Source organism: Cyprinus carpio, chromosome A19 (genome assembly GCF_018340385.1).
Source record: "Cyprinus carpio isolate SPL01 chromosome A19, ASM1834038v1, whole genome shotgun sequence".
NCBI lineage: Eukaryota > Metazoa > Chordata > Actinopteri > Cypriniformes > Cyprinidae > Cyprinus > Cyprinus carpio.
In genome coordinates this window covers 3,544,191-3,562,570 of record NC_056590.1, presented here as the reverse complement: position 1 = coordinate 3,562,570, position 18,380 = coordinate 3,544,191, and the positions used below count along the sequence as shown (strand labels likewise).

Genomic DNA, 18,380 nt, shown 5'->3' with positions numbered 1-18,380 from the left:
TTGCAGCATCACATTACTTCACTGTCATAAGATACAGATGTGCAATAAATTTAATAAAGCGATGGTGCAAACAAATAGCCAAAAGTAGGTAAAGAAATATGTACACTTGCAGATCTACTATACACTGTACATCATATATTTAAAATGCACCTGCCTCTTCAAACTCAACTGCAATTAAAATAAAACAATTATTATTATTATTATTATTAATATTGTTTGGCTTTCTAAAAACAGAGTAAATGTTATGTGGACTAAGTCTCATGACAAAAAAGATGTGTCCTCCAAGGAGGCAAGGGAGGCCATGCCTCCTCAAAAAATTGGACAACAAAATAATCCATAGTACAAAAATAAAACAAAACAAATATTACAAAATATGACATTGAAAAGTGCATAAAGCACTTGTTTTTCTAAAGCAATAGCAGAGGGTAAAGTTGCAGAAAAAAAATACAGTGCAAAGACTGGAGAAATGCAATGTATTTTTTGTATTTATTTTTCTGATATTTTCAGGAGCTACTAGAGAGTGATAAAAATGTACCAGCTGATCATGATTGATGGGTTGGCGACTTTTTTTTTTTTTTTGATATTTTCAGGAGCTACTAGAGAGTGATAAAAATGTACCAGCTGATCATCCCTAGAGTCACTGCTAGCTAGTGGGTGAAAAAAAATCATACATCAAAAGAACAAACATAAAATAAATAAATAAAAAGAAATGGGCCTACAGCGCTCTTTTTCAGGCATCATGATAAGCACAGTTGTTATTTTATTTAGTTCTTTATTATGGCGAGTTTCCCCGCGAATCTTGACCCTGACTGATCCCTATGATGTCACTCGTCACCTGGTCAGTGTCTGTCAGTCAGTTACTCAAACTGTATTGTTTTGAATTTCGTTATGAATTCGGAATAATTTTAAAGTTGGTACTTTTTTATTAAAAAGTGATAAAGCACAGAGCTTTTTGCGATTACTGGACGGCAGTTGCACTTCAAATAATGAAGTTCACGCATTAAAGGACACAGACCAAGATCTTGTTTAGAAAAAGCCATATTAGTAATTATTATAAACGAGAATTGTTAAGTTTGTTCAAGTTGTGCACGAAATAGACGCTGTATTTTCTGCACTTTCTCTTCTTCCGTCTCCGTCATTTCTCTCTCGCTGCACAGCGGAGCTGCGTTTATCAGACTGTGTGCGTCAGCACTGATGTGCGGCAGAGAATGAGGACTGTCTGAAACTCTCTTTTTTTCCACGAAAACTTTGATGCGCATCGTCTCAGTTTAATACGTGAACAAAACAAAAGATTTGATCGCAAAACAATCAGGAAAAAAGGCATTACATTCAAATGTTTAAGTTATAAAATGTAAATATATACCCAGATAGCAATAACACTCGGGCTGATTCTGGCTGAAATGCGTCTCTGTCGGGTTCAGTCTCGGCATCGGTTAGAAGATAATGGGCCAGAGCCGCGCCGACTCTACAAAACACTTCTGGCTGACAGACGGCTTTTTCTCTATGGGCCGATCTTGTACACGCGGCAGGTCTACACTCGGTGTAGTTGTGTGTATTAACCTTCGGCCCGAGTTCGTTTTATCACAGACGGACGCTGCTAGAATGAAGCAAATCATCCGCCTGAGAAAGTTGTTTAGCTTTTAAATCCTGAGGAGCTTTCGGTGGGTAGTTGCCAGCGGCGACCTCAGCAAAAACGTCACTCGCAAATTAATATTTATGGTCGCAAATGCGACTGTTTTAGTCGCAGTTTGGAGCCCTGAGTCGCCAGCGGCGACCTCAGCAAAAACGTCACTCGTGGTGTTTTAGATGTTATTGTTAATTTTTGTTTATTTGAAAAATTCAAACATTTAAATGTTCTATTTATTATTTATTTTATATAATATTTTATTTAAATGTTATTCTATTTGCTCTATTTCATTTAAATTATATATAGGCTGTTGTTTGTGCCTCTTAAACCCTGGTGTCAATTAAAAATGTTTTTTTGATGGTCAGTGAAAATCACTTTATCAGTCTTTTTATTCAGCAAGTTCATCAGTGTGTGTTCGTTGCACTGCACTGCCATTCAGCTCAGTGGTATCATAATTTTCCTGTTAGACATCAAACATGGAACTCAACTCAAGGTCTTTTATTGTCATTCTGTACATGTTTGGTATCATAATTTTAATGTTATACTTAATAAGTGGAAGTAGACTCAAGGTCTTTTATTGTCATTCTGGCATACTTAGAATAATTAAAACATAATTTAATAGACTAAAAAATGTAAAAATAACGTAGTAGATATAATATGTACAGTATAGTTATAAGGTAGTCTTTGTTTTTCTTTAGGCCTTACTTAAAACGGTCAAAGGGGCCTCTAACCAAATTTTGCTTAGGGGCCCCCAAAGGTCTAGGGCCGGCTCTATGTACCAGCTGATCATGATTGATGTGTTTTGGGATTTGTAGGGGGGTAATAGAGAATGATTAGAGGAAAGTCATGTAAGAGGAGGCAATGGCTCCATCTGGTATGGCTGGATATGACTGGGCATAATAGGATATGATTGGTTCATGCGAGTCCGAATGAACAAAAGGCTGGGCGTTAATGGAAAAATGAATTAAAAAGTAAACCACTGTCCTTATACAAGTCAATGCCGAGCAAAAACATTTTTATTCTGTTCAGTTTTGTCAATGAAAAAGGTACGGCCTGCTAATTTTACTCTTAAAATGCACCAGACTGATGCATTTAACTAAAATAATAATAATAATAATAATAATTCATAGTAGGAAAACATGACCCCAAACCTGGCAACCCACCACAGTCTCATTAAATCCTGTCGGAAAAACTGACGCCATAACAGCAAAACAGCACATCTATGGCATATACATCTCACAAGTATTCCGCTATTTGATGAGACAGAGGACAGCTGAACCTGACCTACATATTAAAAGAGTGGATTAGAGGACAGCTGCAGAGAACAGAGCACAATCTAGAGCTGGGTAACTGAGTCACAGCGAACAAGATCAGCAGACTGCTGCTTCCTAGCTGTTTTAGGAGAGCGAGGAGAGAGGGAGCGCTGGGGGTGTGGCACTGTAAACTACAGGACGAGGAAGCGGAAAATCCTCAAACATGGTCAGGAGGGGGTTCATGCGGAGCAGAGTTTGGCCAGTTTCAAGCAGCGCTGTCTCACTTTGTCTCAGAGGTAGGCTATTTCAAACTGTGAAATGCAGGACAGACTCAAGGCACGTTCCCTGGTCCCGCTGTTTAAATCCTCAATAATGCCTGTGTTCGCGCAGGAGAGAAGGGATTGGGGCAGGATGGATGGACTGAGGGGGAAGCGAAAGAGCAGAGGTTACGAGTAACTGGTGGCCGAGAGCGAGTCAGCGCGTTCACAGAACTAGTGTTTCATTGTATCACACGCGAGGATTTTTGTTTCACGGTTTGTCTTATTTCAGCAGGGCGTCAACTTTGGCAGCCGAGACGCTTTCGACAACTGTTGAAACGCTTTAGTGTATCAGCGGCGACTTTACAGAAACATTTCTTCCAATCTTCTTGGGAAAGTCAACTAAAGTGGAAGGAATTCGTGTTTTATTAATGTTTGCACCATTGGGTTTGCGTGCTGCATGTTTATAAAGTGTGTTAAATGTTATCCAAACACAAGTATCCGTAAGTAGATGATATCATAACCGGTATCATTATCTGTTTGGAAGCTAGCAGAGGTATATTTTCATATCTTGTAAGACTACACTTGCAGATTCAGCAGTTCAGTTTAACTGAGAGGAGAAGTGTTTTGTTTTTCCTGAACAATGTGGATACAGTTGTTTCCTTTTATGTGATTCATTAAATGATTTTAAAATACAGATTATGTCCAAAAAATTTATTGTATAATGTAGAAATTTCTTAACGAATATATGATTGAAAGTTACATGCTAGTAACCAAAGTAATGTTTGATACATTTCTTGTTAGGATATATCAGGGGTCTCAGACTCGCTCCTGGAGGAGATCAAGGACAACTGAAATCAGAGGATCTTTGAGTCAGCTTTAAAGTTCAGGTGCAGAGCATTATTTATTCAGTTTGGTCACTGAGTCTGAGCTTTTAATTTAGCTCTCAAAGTGCACCAGATTGATTCATTTAACTTTGGATCCTAGAGGTTCCAAATATCACACACAAAGTTGGTTTGGTCTATAAGCTCTTCACAATATGAAGTTCTCTCTCAGTTTATTCTCTCTGTCTCAGGCAGTATTAAAAGGACAAACACACTCCTGGAGGGTTCAGCCGAGGGGATTCGTGGACGTCGAGAATGGTTTGCTGATCCAGTTGCTGTTGCTAGAGGCTTGCGGTCACTTCCACTCGAAGACTGTCCTGCATCGACTTAAAACTTACTCAGTTTATGAATCAGAGTCCCTCACACACATAGTCAAGCCTATATATAAACCTGTCATACACGCGTACCATACAGCATCATGGCCAATATTCATCCATACGGCTGCTTCACGCATGCTGTGGTCAGAGGTATCCCAGAATCCTTTGGGGAGTTGGCAGAGGGCGGAGAAGGGTTCCAGACGGACCTGGCCAAGGCCCAGCGTCAGACGGGGATGCTGACAGGCGCTCTGAGGCAAAAGGTGGGGCTGCAGCTGATAGAGATCCCAGCAGTCTCCGAGCTGCCGGAGAGCTGGAGGATCGAAGACGTCGCCGTGATCCAAGGCGACACGGCACTCATCACACGACCCCTCAAACAGCAGAGACGCGCTGAGGTGAGCGCACACGCAAGGTTGATGGAGATACAGGCGTGACTGGGGCTCAGCAGTGTGTTTTCTCCAGGCGGAGGCTGTGCGGCGCGTCCTGAGCGAGCTGAAGCTGACGGTGGTGGAGATGGGTGATGAGGAGGGCGGGTCTGGTGGAGCCACTCTAGAAGGAAGTGATGTCCTCTTCACTGGAAAAGAGTTCTTTGTGGGCATTTCGAAACACACCAATCACCGTGGGGCAGAAGTTTTGGCAGACACCTTCAAGGTGTGATATGGTCGGATTGGGTCTGTTAGCACTGGCTGATTAGAATGCCATGAAGCATTGTGCACTTTATACATTGTAGATGACAGATATTTTATAATAACGAATTGCATTGCCTTAATGCTTTGAACTGAAGGTATCATTCACGTTCATAGCATGCGCATTCTAGCATGTAATACTTAGGGTTTGCCTTAGGAAGTATAACTAATGACTGGAAATTACTAGCAAATAGCAAAGGTGTGATGCTGCGTGGCTGTGTGTGTTCAGGACTTTGCGGTGTCCACTGTGCCAGTGTGTGGAGGCTCTCGTCTGAAGAACATCTGCTCCATGGGCGGCCCCGACTCTATTATCATTAGCAGCAGCGATGGGGCCAAGAAAACACTCCGAGTGAGTGTGTGCTACGTGACATAATCGCTTCATACACATACATAGATGTATGCAGTCACGTTATCAACAAGTACGTCATCAGCTGTGTGTGTGTTTTTGTTTTGTTTTTGCTCCAGGTGATGGAGCAGCTGACTGACCATCACTATGAGATCTTGTCTGTACCTGAGGATGCCGCTGCTAACTGCATTTACATCAGAGGTCCTGCTAAAGTGGACTTCCTCCTGCACCCCACAGCGGAGGAGTGTCCCAACAGTATTCCTGTGAGTAACAGAGTGTGTACAGTAAATGCAGTCACATCTCGGAGAATAATCAACAACACAAGCCTGTTTCGCTTTTATCACAGGTTTGTGTCAAGTTGAGCCTTTGTAATCAGTGGAAAACCATTCTTCTGAATCAGTGTTCTCAAACTTTTAACACCATGTACCACCACAGAAAATATTTGGCTCTCCAAGTACCACCATAATGACCAACATCAAAATACAGTAATGCAGTAGGCCTTACTATTCAGCTACAGCTATGCACAGTTAAAATAAAAAAAAAAAAACGAGGCAGTTTTATTCCTAATAAGTATATGTATTGTTGTCAGCCACTTTTACCATTGTAAGTACGGTTTGAATGTTGATACTGCACTGTGTTTACATCCAGGTAAATAAAAAGCTTAATTATTAAATTAAAATATATTGTACCTAAAGGTTAAATAAAAACTGTACTCTTCTTAAATGAAAAAAAAAAACTGTACTTAAAGATTAAATGAAAATGTATTGTACTTAAGTAAGGTTTTACCTTTTACATACAATACATTTTCATTTTAAAGGGGTCATATGATGCGATTTCATCTTTTCCTTTGTCAAGTCAAGTCACCTGTATTTATATAGTGCTTTAACAATACAGATTGTGTCAAAGCACTTTACAGTATTAAATAGAAAAATATTGTGTCAATAATGCAAAAAACACACACACACACTGTCTTTGGAGTGTTTAAAGCTGCTCGTGCACACAGAAGATCCATAAAGTCTCAAACCCAAAGAGATATTCTTTATAAAAGTTAAGACTTGTCCACACCCTCCTAAAATGCCTCGTTCAAACACAATCCCACATATATACGTCACTGTGTGGGAAGATTTGCATAACACCGCCCAAATGTATACGCAAAGAAGAAAGACGCTGTGTGTTTCGTTGCAAGAGCCAAACTACTCTGTTTGGCCTTTCAAAAGAGGACACAACTAGAAATCAATGGTTAAGTTTTATTTACAGCACTTTTCCAGAACATTGCAACCCAAAATTTCAAGTGTGTGCAGCACATTTTACAGAGGAAATTTTCCTGAACCTGGTAAGGTGCATAACATTTCCGTCACATGCTTGAGGTATTCAGCCAATCACAATGCACTGGATAGCTGGCCAATCAGAGCACACCTCGCTTTTCAGACCGATGAGCTTTGTAAAAATTTACGTTTTTGTGAAGTGGTTGAGTTGTTGAGCACAAATAATGCACAGCATGTGGAAAATAATGTGTTTTTTAACCTTAAACCACATAAATACATTGCATTACACCAAATACACAAAATAATGTTCTTTTTAGCAGCATCATATGACCCTTTTAATCTTTAAGTCAAGTCATCTTTATGTATATAGCACATTACAATACATATTGTCAAAGCAGCTTTACAGTATCAAAATAAAATTCAGTTTTTAATATTTAACTACAGTACAGTTTTTATTGAACTTTTAAGTAAAAAATTACTTGATTAAAAAAAATCATAACACAGGCTGTGTGTGTAGCTGCAAGCAAATAATAATGCTGCGTAGGGTTGGGAATCGTTAGAAATTTTCCGGTTCCGGTTCCACCTAACGGCCCCGGTTCCGATTCTGGTTCCATTAAAATCATTAAACAACTATTAAAAAAATAGTGGTAAGGAAAAATGCACAATACTCAAATACTCAATGCTCAATACTGTTTATTACTTACTGTCAACTTAATTTAATTGTTGTCATTGTAAAAATTTTACATATATATTACAGTATACAAATTTTCTGTTTCCGATTCCATTTAAATAAACTATTATTATGTTTTTTTTACTATTTTACCTTCATTGAATGTAGTGTTTCTGGAAGGTAGTAAGTAATGTTGAGTAATGCAAGTCCATCAATCAGCATGTGCTTCAAAGTTGATGTTTTTTCACACTATCAATAACATTTTGCTTTTCAAGCAAGAATAAGCTGGTTTGCCAAACCGTCCCTTGAGGGCTGAGACACTTGTTCATTTCCCTAAATTAATGAAATATAAACTGTTATTCTTATAACCATGTATACACACACTCCATAAAGCCCTTATTTTACAAATAATAATAGAGTCAGGAGATGGTGTGATGCAGTGAGTGGTTTCCACATTTTTAAACATTTAAAATGCATGAAAATAAATATTTTCTATCACTTTGTTTATCACTCTTGAAATGACCTGTACACTAAATTATCTAAGCCTCATACGTGCATAACAATAGCAGTCTATTTATTTAGTGGACCAAGTAAAAGTCAGTATGTATATTAATGACAATATGGGACAAATATAATGTAATTTTGTGGCGGCAGTTGCTGTGCGCTGCTGGTACATGTACAGTCAGACAAAACGATGTGCACAGTTATCAAAGGCGCGAGTGCAGTACAGTCGTAGGAAACATGTATTCGGCAGTTAAAGACACTACGCGGCGCACGTGTCTGTGGAGTGTGAGTCATTAGAACAAATGTGCTCAGTAATTAAAGAGGCAGGGTGACGTTTCTGTTATTTGGTTTGTGACATCCTTTACGGGAAACGCCGAATCATCAGAACACCGGCGCAAGGCTTCTCACAGTGCTTGGTCATGTGTCACACCAGAACCGTTTTCGGAACCGAAACTTAGAATTTGCTCACTGTTCCGGTTCTTTTCAAAAAAACAGAACCGGTTCTGAATAAGAACCGGTTCTCGGTTCCCAACCCTAATGCTGCATGACTACCAAAGTGTTTTTAGCCTGCTACATCTACGTGCTTGGCGCAGTCGATTGAAGCATCTACCTGTACATATCTATGCTGAAAACACCCAGCTGTGAGCGGTTTTATCAGTTGAGATGCTGTGGTAATCCGGCAAGTCCATCTGGTAAAGACATACATACTCGGAGACAAGCAATATTAACTTCTCCATTGTTGTTCAGTCGTAGTACAAGCAGTGTGTGACATAGATACTATATATATGCATTAGAGTATGTGAGCGGAGTGGAGCGTAAACAATTTCCCCTCGGTGCTCCAAGCATTTAATAATCACTCCGCTCCGGGTTCTCCATTTCCTGCTCCCGCTCCACTCCTCATTCACTGATATCAGAACCACCGCTCCGCCTTCGCTCCGTGTCTAAAGTATTTCAGTATGATTGAAATAGCAAAGTTCTGTTCATAACATATATTAAAAAATAAAATAACAGGAGAGTTTCAAGGTTGCTTATTGGAACACTAGTTTGCAAACTTTTTTTCCTACCACATGACAAGCTAATAACATGGTTGTCAGCATTAAAAGGTATAATTGCTGGTTTTTGCAGTGCAAGTTTTGTTTGAGATGAAAATAACAGTTATTTTACCTATTGATTGATGCTTTTCTTACAGATTTATGCTCATTTGAAATCGATACAGATGAAGTAGCACATTTGTTTGAATGCATTATTGAGAGAGTGATTGTGTGTGAATAAGTGTTGTTAGTACTTGTTTAAATCATGCTTTCAGCTGAAAATATCTATATCTAGAAGGAACAAACAAATTCCTTGAGAGCTGTAACTTCCCGCTCATGTCCATTGTCGTCATCATAGCCTTCACATTCTTTCTGATTTGAGTGATCCTTCTCTATCAAGCTAGCTAAATATGTTTAACATGTGAATTCTTGCTAAATATGCACTTATATTATGGGACGTTGGCATGAATTGTACTCGTTATTGGAGTGGTGTGGTGGAGCGCTCTTGGAGCAAGTGAAAACTTTTTAAAAAATCCACTCCTCGCTCCAGTCAAAATCACACCACTCTGCTCCGCTCACATACTCTGATATACATAGATGCCTCATTAGTGACTGTTTCTATTGGCCGCTATGGTTTTAATAGTTGACTCATTTGTTGATTTTTTTTTATTCATAAAATAAGGTTTAAGACAAATTATAAATGAAATGTGTCCTTTTATTATTGCTAGGACAAAATGCTGCACATTTCTTTGTAAAATTGAAATATAACACTATAATAATATACTAATATAGCACTTGCATATTATTGTTCTTTTGTTGGTTTTGATTGCTTCTATGGATAAAAGCATCTGCTAAATAACAAAATTTAAATATAACGTCAGTCAGTTCCCCTCAGACATGCATTCATATAAACTCCTACCCCTAAATGAATCGTGATTTGTTTAGCATCTCAAACATTTTGAATTGTCAAATATTTAAGTCGATTTTCACTGGCTCGCGGTTAATCATCACATCCCTATAGTTGACTAAAAAGTGGCCGGGAAGAGCGCTGCGTTTTTACCCAAAGTGGAACATTCTTCAACTCTCGGCATGCTCCTGGCGGTTAAAAAAATCACGACACTCCCAATTTAAACATTTGAAAAAATTTGCTATAGCTTCGGGAAAATATGCTTGTTTGGTGGACACATAGCCTAATTTATATTTAATTCAATGATTCTTATATGTACCACTAGAGACAGCCCGTGTACCACACTTTGAGAATCAGTGTTCACACTCACACAGACACTATTCTACATCTGTGATTCACAGAAAAAGCTCTGTAAAACTATGCCTGCAAGAATCTGTGCATGTGGGTCTGTGCTCAGAGAGGAAATAATAATGAATGGGCCATTTCATGTCTGAAACTTAAGGACAGATCGGACTATCAGGTAGGGCTGCATGATTTGGGGAAAAATCTAATTGTGATTTTTCTGGTTAAAATTGCAATAGTGATTTTGAAAGTGATGTGACATACAGACAAGTATGGTGATCCATACTCAGAATTCGTGCTCTGCATTTAACCCATCCAAAGTGCACACACACAGCAGTGAACACACACACACACACTGTGAACACACACACACTGTGAACACACACCCGGAGCAGCAGGCAGCCATTAATGCTGCAGAGCCCGGGGAGCAGTTGGGGGTTCGGTGCCTTGCTCAAGGGCACCTCAGTCATGGTGTTGCCGGCCCGAGACTCGAACCCACAACCTTATGGTTTCTAACCATTAGGCCACAACTTCCCCAATTTTTAAAACTTCCCCATTTTTAAAACAAATGAACAAAAAAAATATGAAGAACACCCTTTTTTGTTAGTATGCAGATGGCCTATAACTATAAACCATTAGAAAGGTAGGTTTTTCTTAAAGTAGGGTGGTGTGAACATTAGTGAGCACTATAAACACACCTGATAATGTCCATTTGATTCATACTGGAAGGTGGAGGGCGTCCTCACATAGAAAGTCAAAATAAGCCTGACATAAGTAATATAACTTACAATGCTCCAGGAAATGTCTAATATGGATTCAGGCATTCAGCTATTGCTGTAGTTGATGGACCCTTTTCACATTTCTGGGTTTCCATAAGTGGAAGTCGTCGTAGTTGGGTGGTGGTGAACAGGAGACTGCATCAGATCTATTTTTGTGTTCCCATTTGCTCAAATAGCAAACGAAAAACTCCACAGAAACACTCTCACTGTGGCGGTCACTATTTTTGTAATTTGATGCAAAGGTAATATAATACAAAGTTAAGTGTGTGTGTGTGTGTGTGTGTGTGTGTGTGTGTGTGTGTGTGTGTGTGTGTGTGATTTACGCTGCAGAGCAAAACTTCAGTGTATCTTCAAGTTATGTTCACTATAGACTTTATTTTACTCGGAAATTGAAAAACCCCATAGGAAAATCTCGAAAGGATCCCATGGCGAATAAGTCTTCTAGGTTTTGGTGTTGTCCCTGCAGCACTCTATAGAAGGAATATGGAAATGTTTTGACTAAACATGAAAAAAAAAAACATCAGTGTGACAATTATATGGTATGGTGATAAGAATAACGTATATTTACAATCCGATAAAGCCTTTAATACAGTATAGAATATATTTTCATTCTGTGAAAAGAAGCCACTTCAGATCACAAATGGAAGTGATTTCAAATGCTGGACTGACGTTATGAAGTCAGTTTGGAGTAAAAACATGTTATTAAAGGGGTAGTTCACCTAAAAATTTAAATTACCCCATGATTTACTCATCCTCAAGCCATCCTAGGTGTATATGACTTCCTTTTTCAGACGAATATAATCATAGCTATAATAATAAATGCCCTGGCTCTTCCAAGCTTGGGGGTCGAGATGTTGAAGACCAAAAAAGTGCATCCATCCATCCATCCATCATAAAAAAGTACTACACAGCCCTGGGGCCTTCTGGAGTGAATCAATGCATCTGTGTAAGAAAAATATCCATATCTGAAACTTTATAGACTGTAATCTCTAGCTTGTACGCATGTTCACGAGAGAGGGGCATTTCAGCGGAGGACGTAGGCGTAGCATAACCTTAGGTGAGAATATGCTAGTCTTGCAAAAACTAAGTTTTGTTTACAGCAAAGAAAAACCAGTCTACTCTTGGAATATATCTGAAAGATTATGTGTATCTTTAGTCAGATGCATTTACATATTGACTGTCCCTCAGATGCAATCAACAGAAACTGTCTGTGAAGGTGTGAACCCAATGGTCCATACAGTTAGAATAACAAAGGAACAGCATTCCTCAGGAACTTCTCCAGCAGGATGTCCTAACAGCATCTATAGCACTTTTGTCTTACAGACAGAACTTTGGGAAAAGCTAAGATTCTTATAAGGGTTAATTCTTGAAGGCCGACACGCTGACATCGCTGCTGAAGAATTGTGCTACACTACTACCTTCAATAAATTCTTCTCCCCACAAGAATTCTGGTCAGGCTTACTTATTTTATGTATTAGAGAAATCTAATACATTGGTGAGCCACCCAAACAACTGTTCAGTCAAATACAGCTACATCTAACATATTGAAATGCATTCAACCCTCCACTAACGCCGTCTCATGTCGCTGGTTAGCCTCCGGTCTGCTTCCCATACAGCAACTAGTGTTGGCCCAGATCCGGCCCACATTCAGTTTTGTGTCGTTGGTCGGGCCAGATGTGGGCCGAATCTGGGCCAACACTATGTTGCTGTCTTGGAGGAGGCGTGGCTTTGGAGAGTAATTATGCAGGGAGGGTTTGACCTTTAAACGTAGTCTTCCGTTGAAATAAAGGTTTATAAATTCTTTTCATTAGAATTTTGAGAAAACGTTTGTTTGCTTTTTCAAATGCACATATACTGCAAACCAAACAAGCCATTCTGATCATATATTTCTTTCATCAAAAAACACAACCTTTGCAATTTCATAGTTGCACTAAGCCAAATGAAGATTTTGGTTTTATTTCAATAAGCAGTGCAGCCCTACAATCTTCAGGGTCCCTCAGCTGAGAGGTGTAGATCTGATATAGATGGACAAGCAACAGTAACACTTTGTAGTCCACTTTAGACATTCTGCTGACTATAGGTAATTTTTCAACTTCATGTCAGCTAGCTGTCATAGACTGTCTGCTTCATATCTGCTAAAACTTTTTGATGGACATTCAGCTGACTAGAAGTAATTTTGCAAGTACGTCAACTTTATTCTACTTACTGTAACCCTAACCTAAGAGTCTACTAATACTGTAATGAGAGTTAGCTGACATGTATTTGCATGTGACATTTGTATTTCCTGTTAAACTAGATGCCAGTGAAAATCAGCTTTGGCTGGCAGTTGTGTCTGCTGGCAGGTAATAGAAGAAACAGATAAAACAAAAGCAAGCTGCTTTTCTCATGGCTGATTATATGATAGAATGAAAGGAGCTGTGTTTGTTATATTTGCTGCTTCTCTGTTTCAGGCTTTCCAGCGTTTGACAGACTACACCCTCCTGCCCACCTCCTGCAGCGAAGCCTCCAAACTCGGGGCGGCACTGTCCTCCCTTTGCCTACTTATCAACAAGAAACCCAACTATTAAGACACTGTAGTACAATCATTGCATAATCATATTTACATTGTTTTCTTATGCATTCACTTCAGTCTGAGGTTTGAGGGGGAGAAATGGCCCAGTTAGAACTGGTTTGATATTGTCTGCAACTATCCACTTGTTTCTCTTATGCTTTCCTTCCCTAGCTCAGCTGCAGTTTGTTTGGAGTTTTAGAATGGAAACACATTATGAGAGTATTATAATAAATGGCCTTGAAATAAACGACCTTCACTCACAGTGACACTGAGGGGTTAAAGTGATAAAAATAAATTCTTTTGCTCTTTACTCCTGGGGTGTTTTTTGTTCAAATTCTCCAGCCTTGACCAAACTCGCCAGCCTCTAACATTTTTAGCAGTCCTGAAGACCTCGATCAGCTTGTGTTTGATAAGGGTTGTGGACCTTGAGGGCCAGAGCTGAGAACCCCTGTTCTAATGTCTTACAAGATATGTAGGTTTGGGTCATTGATTTTTTTTTTTTTTTGTTGTGGACCTTGAGGGTTAGAGAACAATCCCCCAACCCCACGCCAGCAAATCGTTAAGGAAAAAAAAAATCTACTAATGCATTGATACGTATATGCATATAAATATATATACACCCACATATAGTGTACATATACATCTCTGTAAACATATACAGAGTCATTAAAAAAAATTATTTCCAATACCAACACCAATAAATACCCAATTATGGAAAAATAAAATGGTTACACACTGCTATATTTTATCAAATTAACCACACCACTTAAAGAAAAAGGTTAAAATTCAGTTAGCATTGGTCACCTTTGAAATATTCCAAAAAGGACTTCCAAATCTGTACGAATCTCTTTGGTTTACCCACAATCTCGTATCTAATTTTTTCCATATGTAACACATTACTGAGCTCTGTAAGCCCCGTCTCAAATTTAGGTGCAAACTCTTTTGTTCCACATCAACAAAATTGGTCTTTTTTGCTATGGTCATCCCATATTGAACTGTCTGGATTTGATAGTCATGAGGAAAATCCATCTTAAATACTTTTGTATAGAAACAAAACACCTCAGTCCAAAATTTACACATTGTTGGGCAAAACCAAAATAAATGAGCAAATGTACCCTCATTGGACTTGCATTTGATACACAGAGGTGACAGAGGGATATATAGAAATGTAATTTGGTGCGAGAGTAGTGTAATATTTAAAGTGGACAACTTTATACTGAAGAGTTAATGGAACAAGACCTAATGCCTTGGGGAATAGCTAACCCCAAATCCTTTTCCCAAGAAATCTTTAAATTTTGTGTAGAAGGAGTTCTAGAGGGGAATAGCTAACCCCAAATCCTTTTCCCAAGAAATCTTTAAATTTTGTGTAGAAGGAGTTCTAGAGCCCTTCAGGGGACATATAAATTCTAAATTAGAGACATTACTTTTAACATAATTCCTTGCTTGTAAATATCTGAAAAAAAAAAATGGAGGAAGGTAGCCCAAACTTCTGTCTAAAGCTGAGCGAAAGAAGCAAATACATTGTATATATATAAAATCTTCTATGGATAGAACTCCTTTTTCTTTCCATGATGGAAAGGTTCTATCTGACTGAGGGAGGGAATGCATGGCTGCAAGCTATAGGGGTAAGAGAGCAGGTCTGAGGGAGTTTAAAGACCTTTCTGAGCTATATATAAGTCTTAAAAGAGAATTTACATCAATAGGGTTACATTTCTTAAATGTCCCGATAGGTTTGTTTTCTGCAAAGAGTAAAGCAGGGAGAGAGGATTCCTGCATATCCCCCTTAATAGCCAGCCAAGCAGGAATGGAAATAATCGATTTTACCCGGGACATGCAATCCACCAATACATTAAAGGGTTAGTTCACCCAAAAATGAAAATTGGCCTGTGTTTTACTCACCCTATGTGTATGTGACTTTCTTCTTTCAGACTTATCCAATCGGGGTTATATTAAAAAATCCTGGTCTCCAAGTGTGTAGAAGGAGTTCTAGAGCTGTCGGTTGTCAACAGTTCAGAAGACGTGAAATAAGTGTGCGCATCCGTATTAAAACGTGCCTCACACGGCTCCGGGGGGTGAATAAAGGCCTCCTGTAGCGAATCCATGAATTTTTATAAGATAAATATCCATATTTCAAACGTAATAAACACTTTTTTCACACTTCCACTGACTGTGGTACGCGGAAGTCGTGCAGGCGGATCTCTGAGAAATGCAGGAGCAAAGGAAGCAACGTGTCCTTACTTTAGCAAAGGAAAACCAGTCTCCTCTTGGCTTATATCGAAATCCTCCGACATTTTTCATAACAAATCCTTGTTTTGTGCTTCTAAATCATGAATGGCATATTTATTTATGTTTTTATTTTTTTCTCATTGCTTTAGGAATATTTATTTATGTTTTTTTTTTTTTGTCATCTGCCGGAACGGTTTCCATGTACAACAGTCAGCAGAAGTGAGAGAAAAATGTTTATTACGTTTGAAATATGGATATTTATCTTACAAAAATGCATGGATTCGCTACAGGAGGCCTTTATTCACCCCCCCAAAGCCATGCGAGGCATGTTTTATTATAGATGTGCGCACTTTATTTCACGTCTTCTGAACTGTTGACAACCAACACCCACTTACCCCCACTGAAAGGCTTGTAGGGGCCAGGACAATTTGTGTTATTTCACCCAAAAATGAAAATTAGGCAGCATTTTACTCACCACCGAGACATCCTAGGTGAATATAACTTTCTTCTTTCATTTTAATCCTATCTGAGTTATATTAAAAATTATCTTTGATCTTTCAAGCTCTGTCATTGCAGTCAGCAGGTGTTGCATTGCTTCAGTCCAAAAGATGTGAAATAAAAAGCTCCCATCCATAATAAATAAGTGTCTCACACGGCTCTGGGGGGTGTATGAATGTGTGGTGTGGCAAATCGATGCGTTTTTGTAAGAAAAATATCCATATTCAAAATGTAATAATCACTTTAATCTAGCTTGTGCTCACTGTTGTAAACATCATTAAAGCCCTTACATTGGCTTCCCAGTAGTAATGCTGAAAACCGGAAAGACCTAGGCCTGCTATCTCTTTTGTTTTACAAATATATGCTTTAGATATACAATGAGCTCTAAATGGCACAGTGATCACAGTGTCAAGTGTTTTAAAGAATGACTAGGTTTAAAAGAAAAGACCATTTTGAAACAAAGAAATCTAGGTAGAATGACTGGGTTTAAATGCAAATTCTTCTGTAGCGGTTATTGATTTTTACTGTGCTAATCAAACCATAATCAAAACCCACATATCAACATGTGAGAACATCATTGCATGTTCAGACCGCAGTTAACCTGTGGGAGCGTGAAGTATGTTGTATATGAGGCCACAAGATTTTGTCAAGGTAACAGCATTCTTTCTGTATCCCAGACAGCAACATAGTGTTGGCCCAGATTTGGCCTGAAATCCATGCAGGCCAGATGTGGGCCGGATCTGGGCCAACACTGGTTGCTGTATAGGATGTTGTGGTGTCACTCTAATGTGTTGTTTAATTGTTACCTTAATGATATCATAATAGTAATGCAAAAATAACTTATTTTTTAGATTAACTAAATTTCTATTAAAGCAATTCAGTGAGTGAGAATTGTTTGCTGTCCCAGTGGTTTATTTCATAGGAAAAGAAAACATCAATGCCTTCATCTCCAAAAACACTTAGTTGATAAATCATTTTTATATGTATTATTCCAATAAAACTGATAATAATAATTGTAATTTTCTTGTACAGCTTTTTATTATTTCAGGAAAATTCCACATATACAAGCAGGGTCAGGGACAAATTTAGTTCATTTCCTCCAGGAGATCAAGGTCTAGCACCTGTTTGGAGAACATTGTCTATAAAAATAGCAATGAAGACTTATGAATATTTCAGTATTATCAGTTAATGATCGTCCTGACAGGGAGAAGGCCAGGAGTCCTTTCTGTGTGGAGTTGCTCTGGGGGCTTCGGTTCCCACCACAATCTAAAGACATGCTTCGCTGGTGAAATGGAAACAATAAATTGCCTACAGGTTTGAGTGAGTCTGTGAATGTGTGTGTGAGGCCTGCAATGGATGGCCATCTGTCCATGTGTCTCCTCACCTGTGGCCCGAGACGGTATAAGCATTTTGGAAAATGCATGGATAATTCAGATAGAAATATGAATTTATTTCAGTTTTTGACTAATGAATGGATATTATGTAAACTCAGGAAAAAAGGCGGCTTTTTTGGAAATGAAGCCATCTTTTTTTAACAGATGTTAAAGGAGGAGAGGCTTCAGTATGCAAAAACTGAAGAGTTCTACCAACATTGTTTAAAATCTTTTATGTTTCACAGAAGAAAAATCATACAGGTTTGGAATGAAGTGGCCCATTTTTGGGTCAGCTATCCCTTGCCTCCCTGCCAGTGTACTGCTGTTACACTTTTTGCTAACCTGCTAAAGAATTACATAAATGTACCTTTTTCATGTTGATGTACGAAAAGAATTTGCTTGGTAATTGTATGATTATCTAAGCATGTTTTTGGACATTCACCATGGTAGTGCTATGGAGTTCTTGAAATAGCTACCATGAAAATAACATAAGACAGCCCAGCTATCAATTTGATGTGAAATATTAGTCAAGACTTGATCAAGATGTGGTAACATTCTAATTTCAGTTTGCATGGCAATTTCTTTCAGTGGTCATTGGGTGAAAATAGAAAGTTAATGCCACACTGAAACTGGTTTAAGGTATAGGCCAATATGTTTGACGTTTAGTTTTACATCAAATCAGTGTCATCTTTGAAAGTTTTTGATGTCAGTTTGATTTGCATATTTCACCCGTGTTTTGATGTCAACTTGATGACTTTTCAACATCAATTGCCCACTTATGATTTTATGTAGGTATTGTCCTTCACTCTTATTTTTGCTAATCTAATTTAATTGCTGGTTTGAACGTATAGAATAAAAAGCCCTTCC

At 38.6% G+C, this 18,380-nt stretch overlaps 1 protein-coding gene across 6 annotated transcripts; it reads left to right on the top strand.

Annotated features, from left to right (window-relative positions):
• The first annotated feature begins 2,954 nt into the window (after positions 1 to 2,954).
• Positions 2,955 to 13,726, top strand: LOC109061854 (N(G),N(G)-dimethylarginine dimethylaminohydrolase 2-like). Of its 6 annotated transcripts, none has more exons than XM_019078938.2 (7): positions 2,955 to 3,176; positions 3,942 to 4,027; positions 4,217 to 4,730; positions 4,798 to 4,986; positions 5,251 to 5,370; positions 5,487 to 5,630; positions 13,316 to 13,726. In XM_019078938.2, the coding sequence occupies exons 3-7, from the start codon at positions 4,440 to 4,442 to the stop codon at positions 13,430 to 13,432; spliced, it is 861 nt and encodes a 286-aa protein (XP_018934483.1). In that variant the 5' UTR covers positions 2,955 to 3,176; positions 3,942 to 4,027; positions 4,217 to 4,439; the 3' UTR covers positions 13,433 to 13,726. The 6 variants fall into 6 exon arrangements, with proteins under 6 accessions (XP_018934483.1, XP_018934482.1, XP_042632026.1 ...); XM_019078937.2 differs by having other exon boundaries at positions 4,213 to 4,730; XM_042776092.1 differs by lacking the exon at positions 2,955 to 3,176 and adding an exon at positions 3,193 to 3,413.
• The last annotated feature ends 4,654 nt before the right edge of the window (positions 13,727 to 18,380 follow it).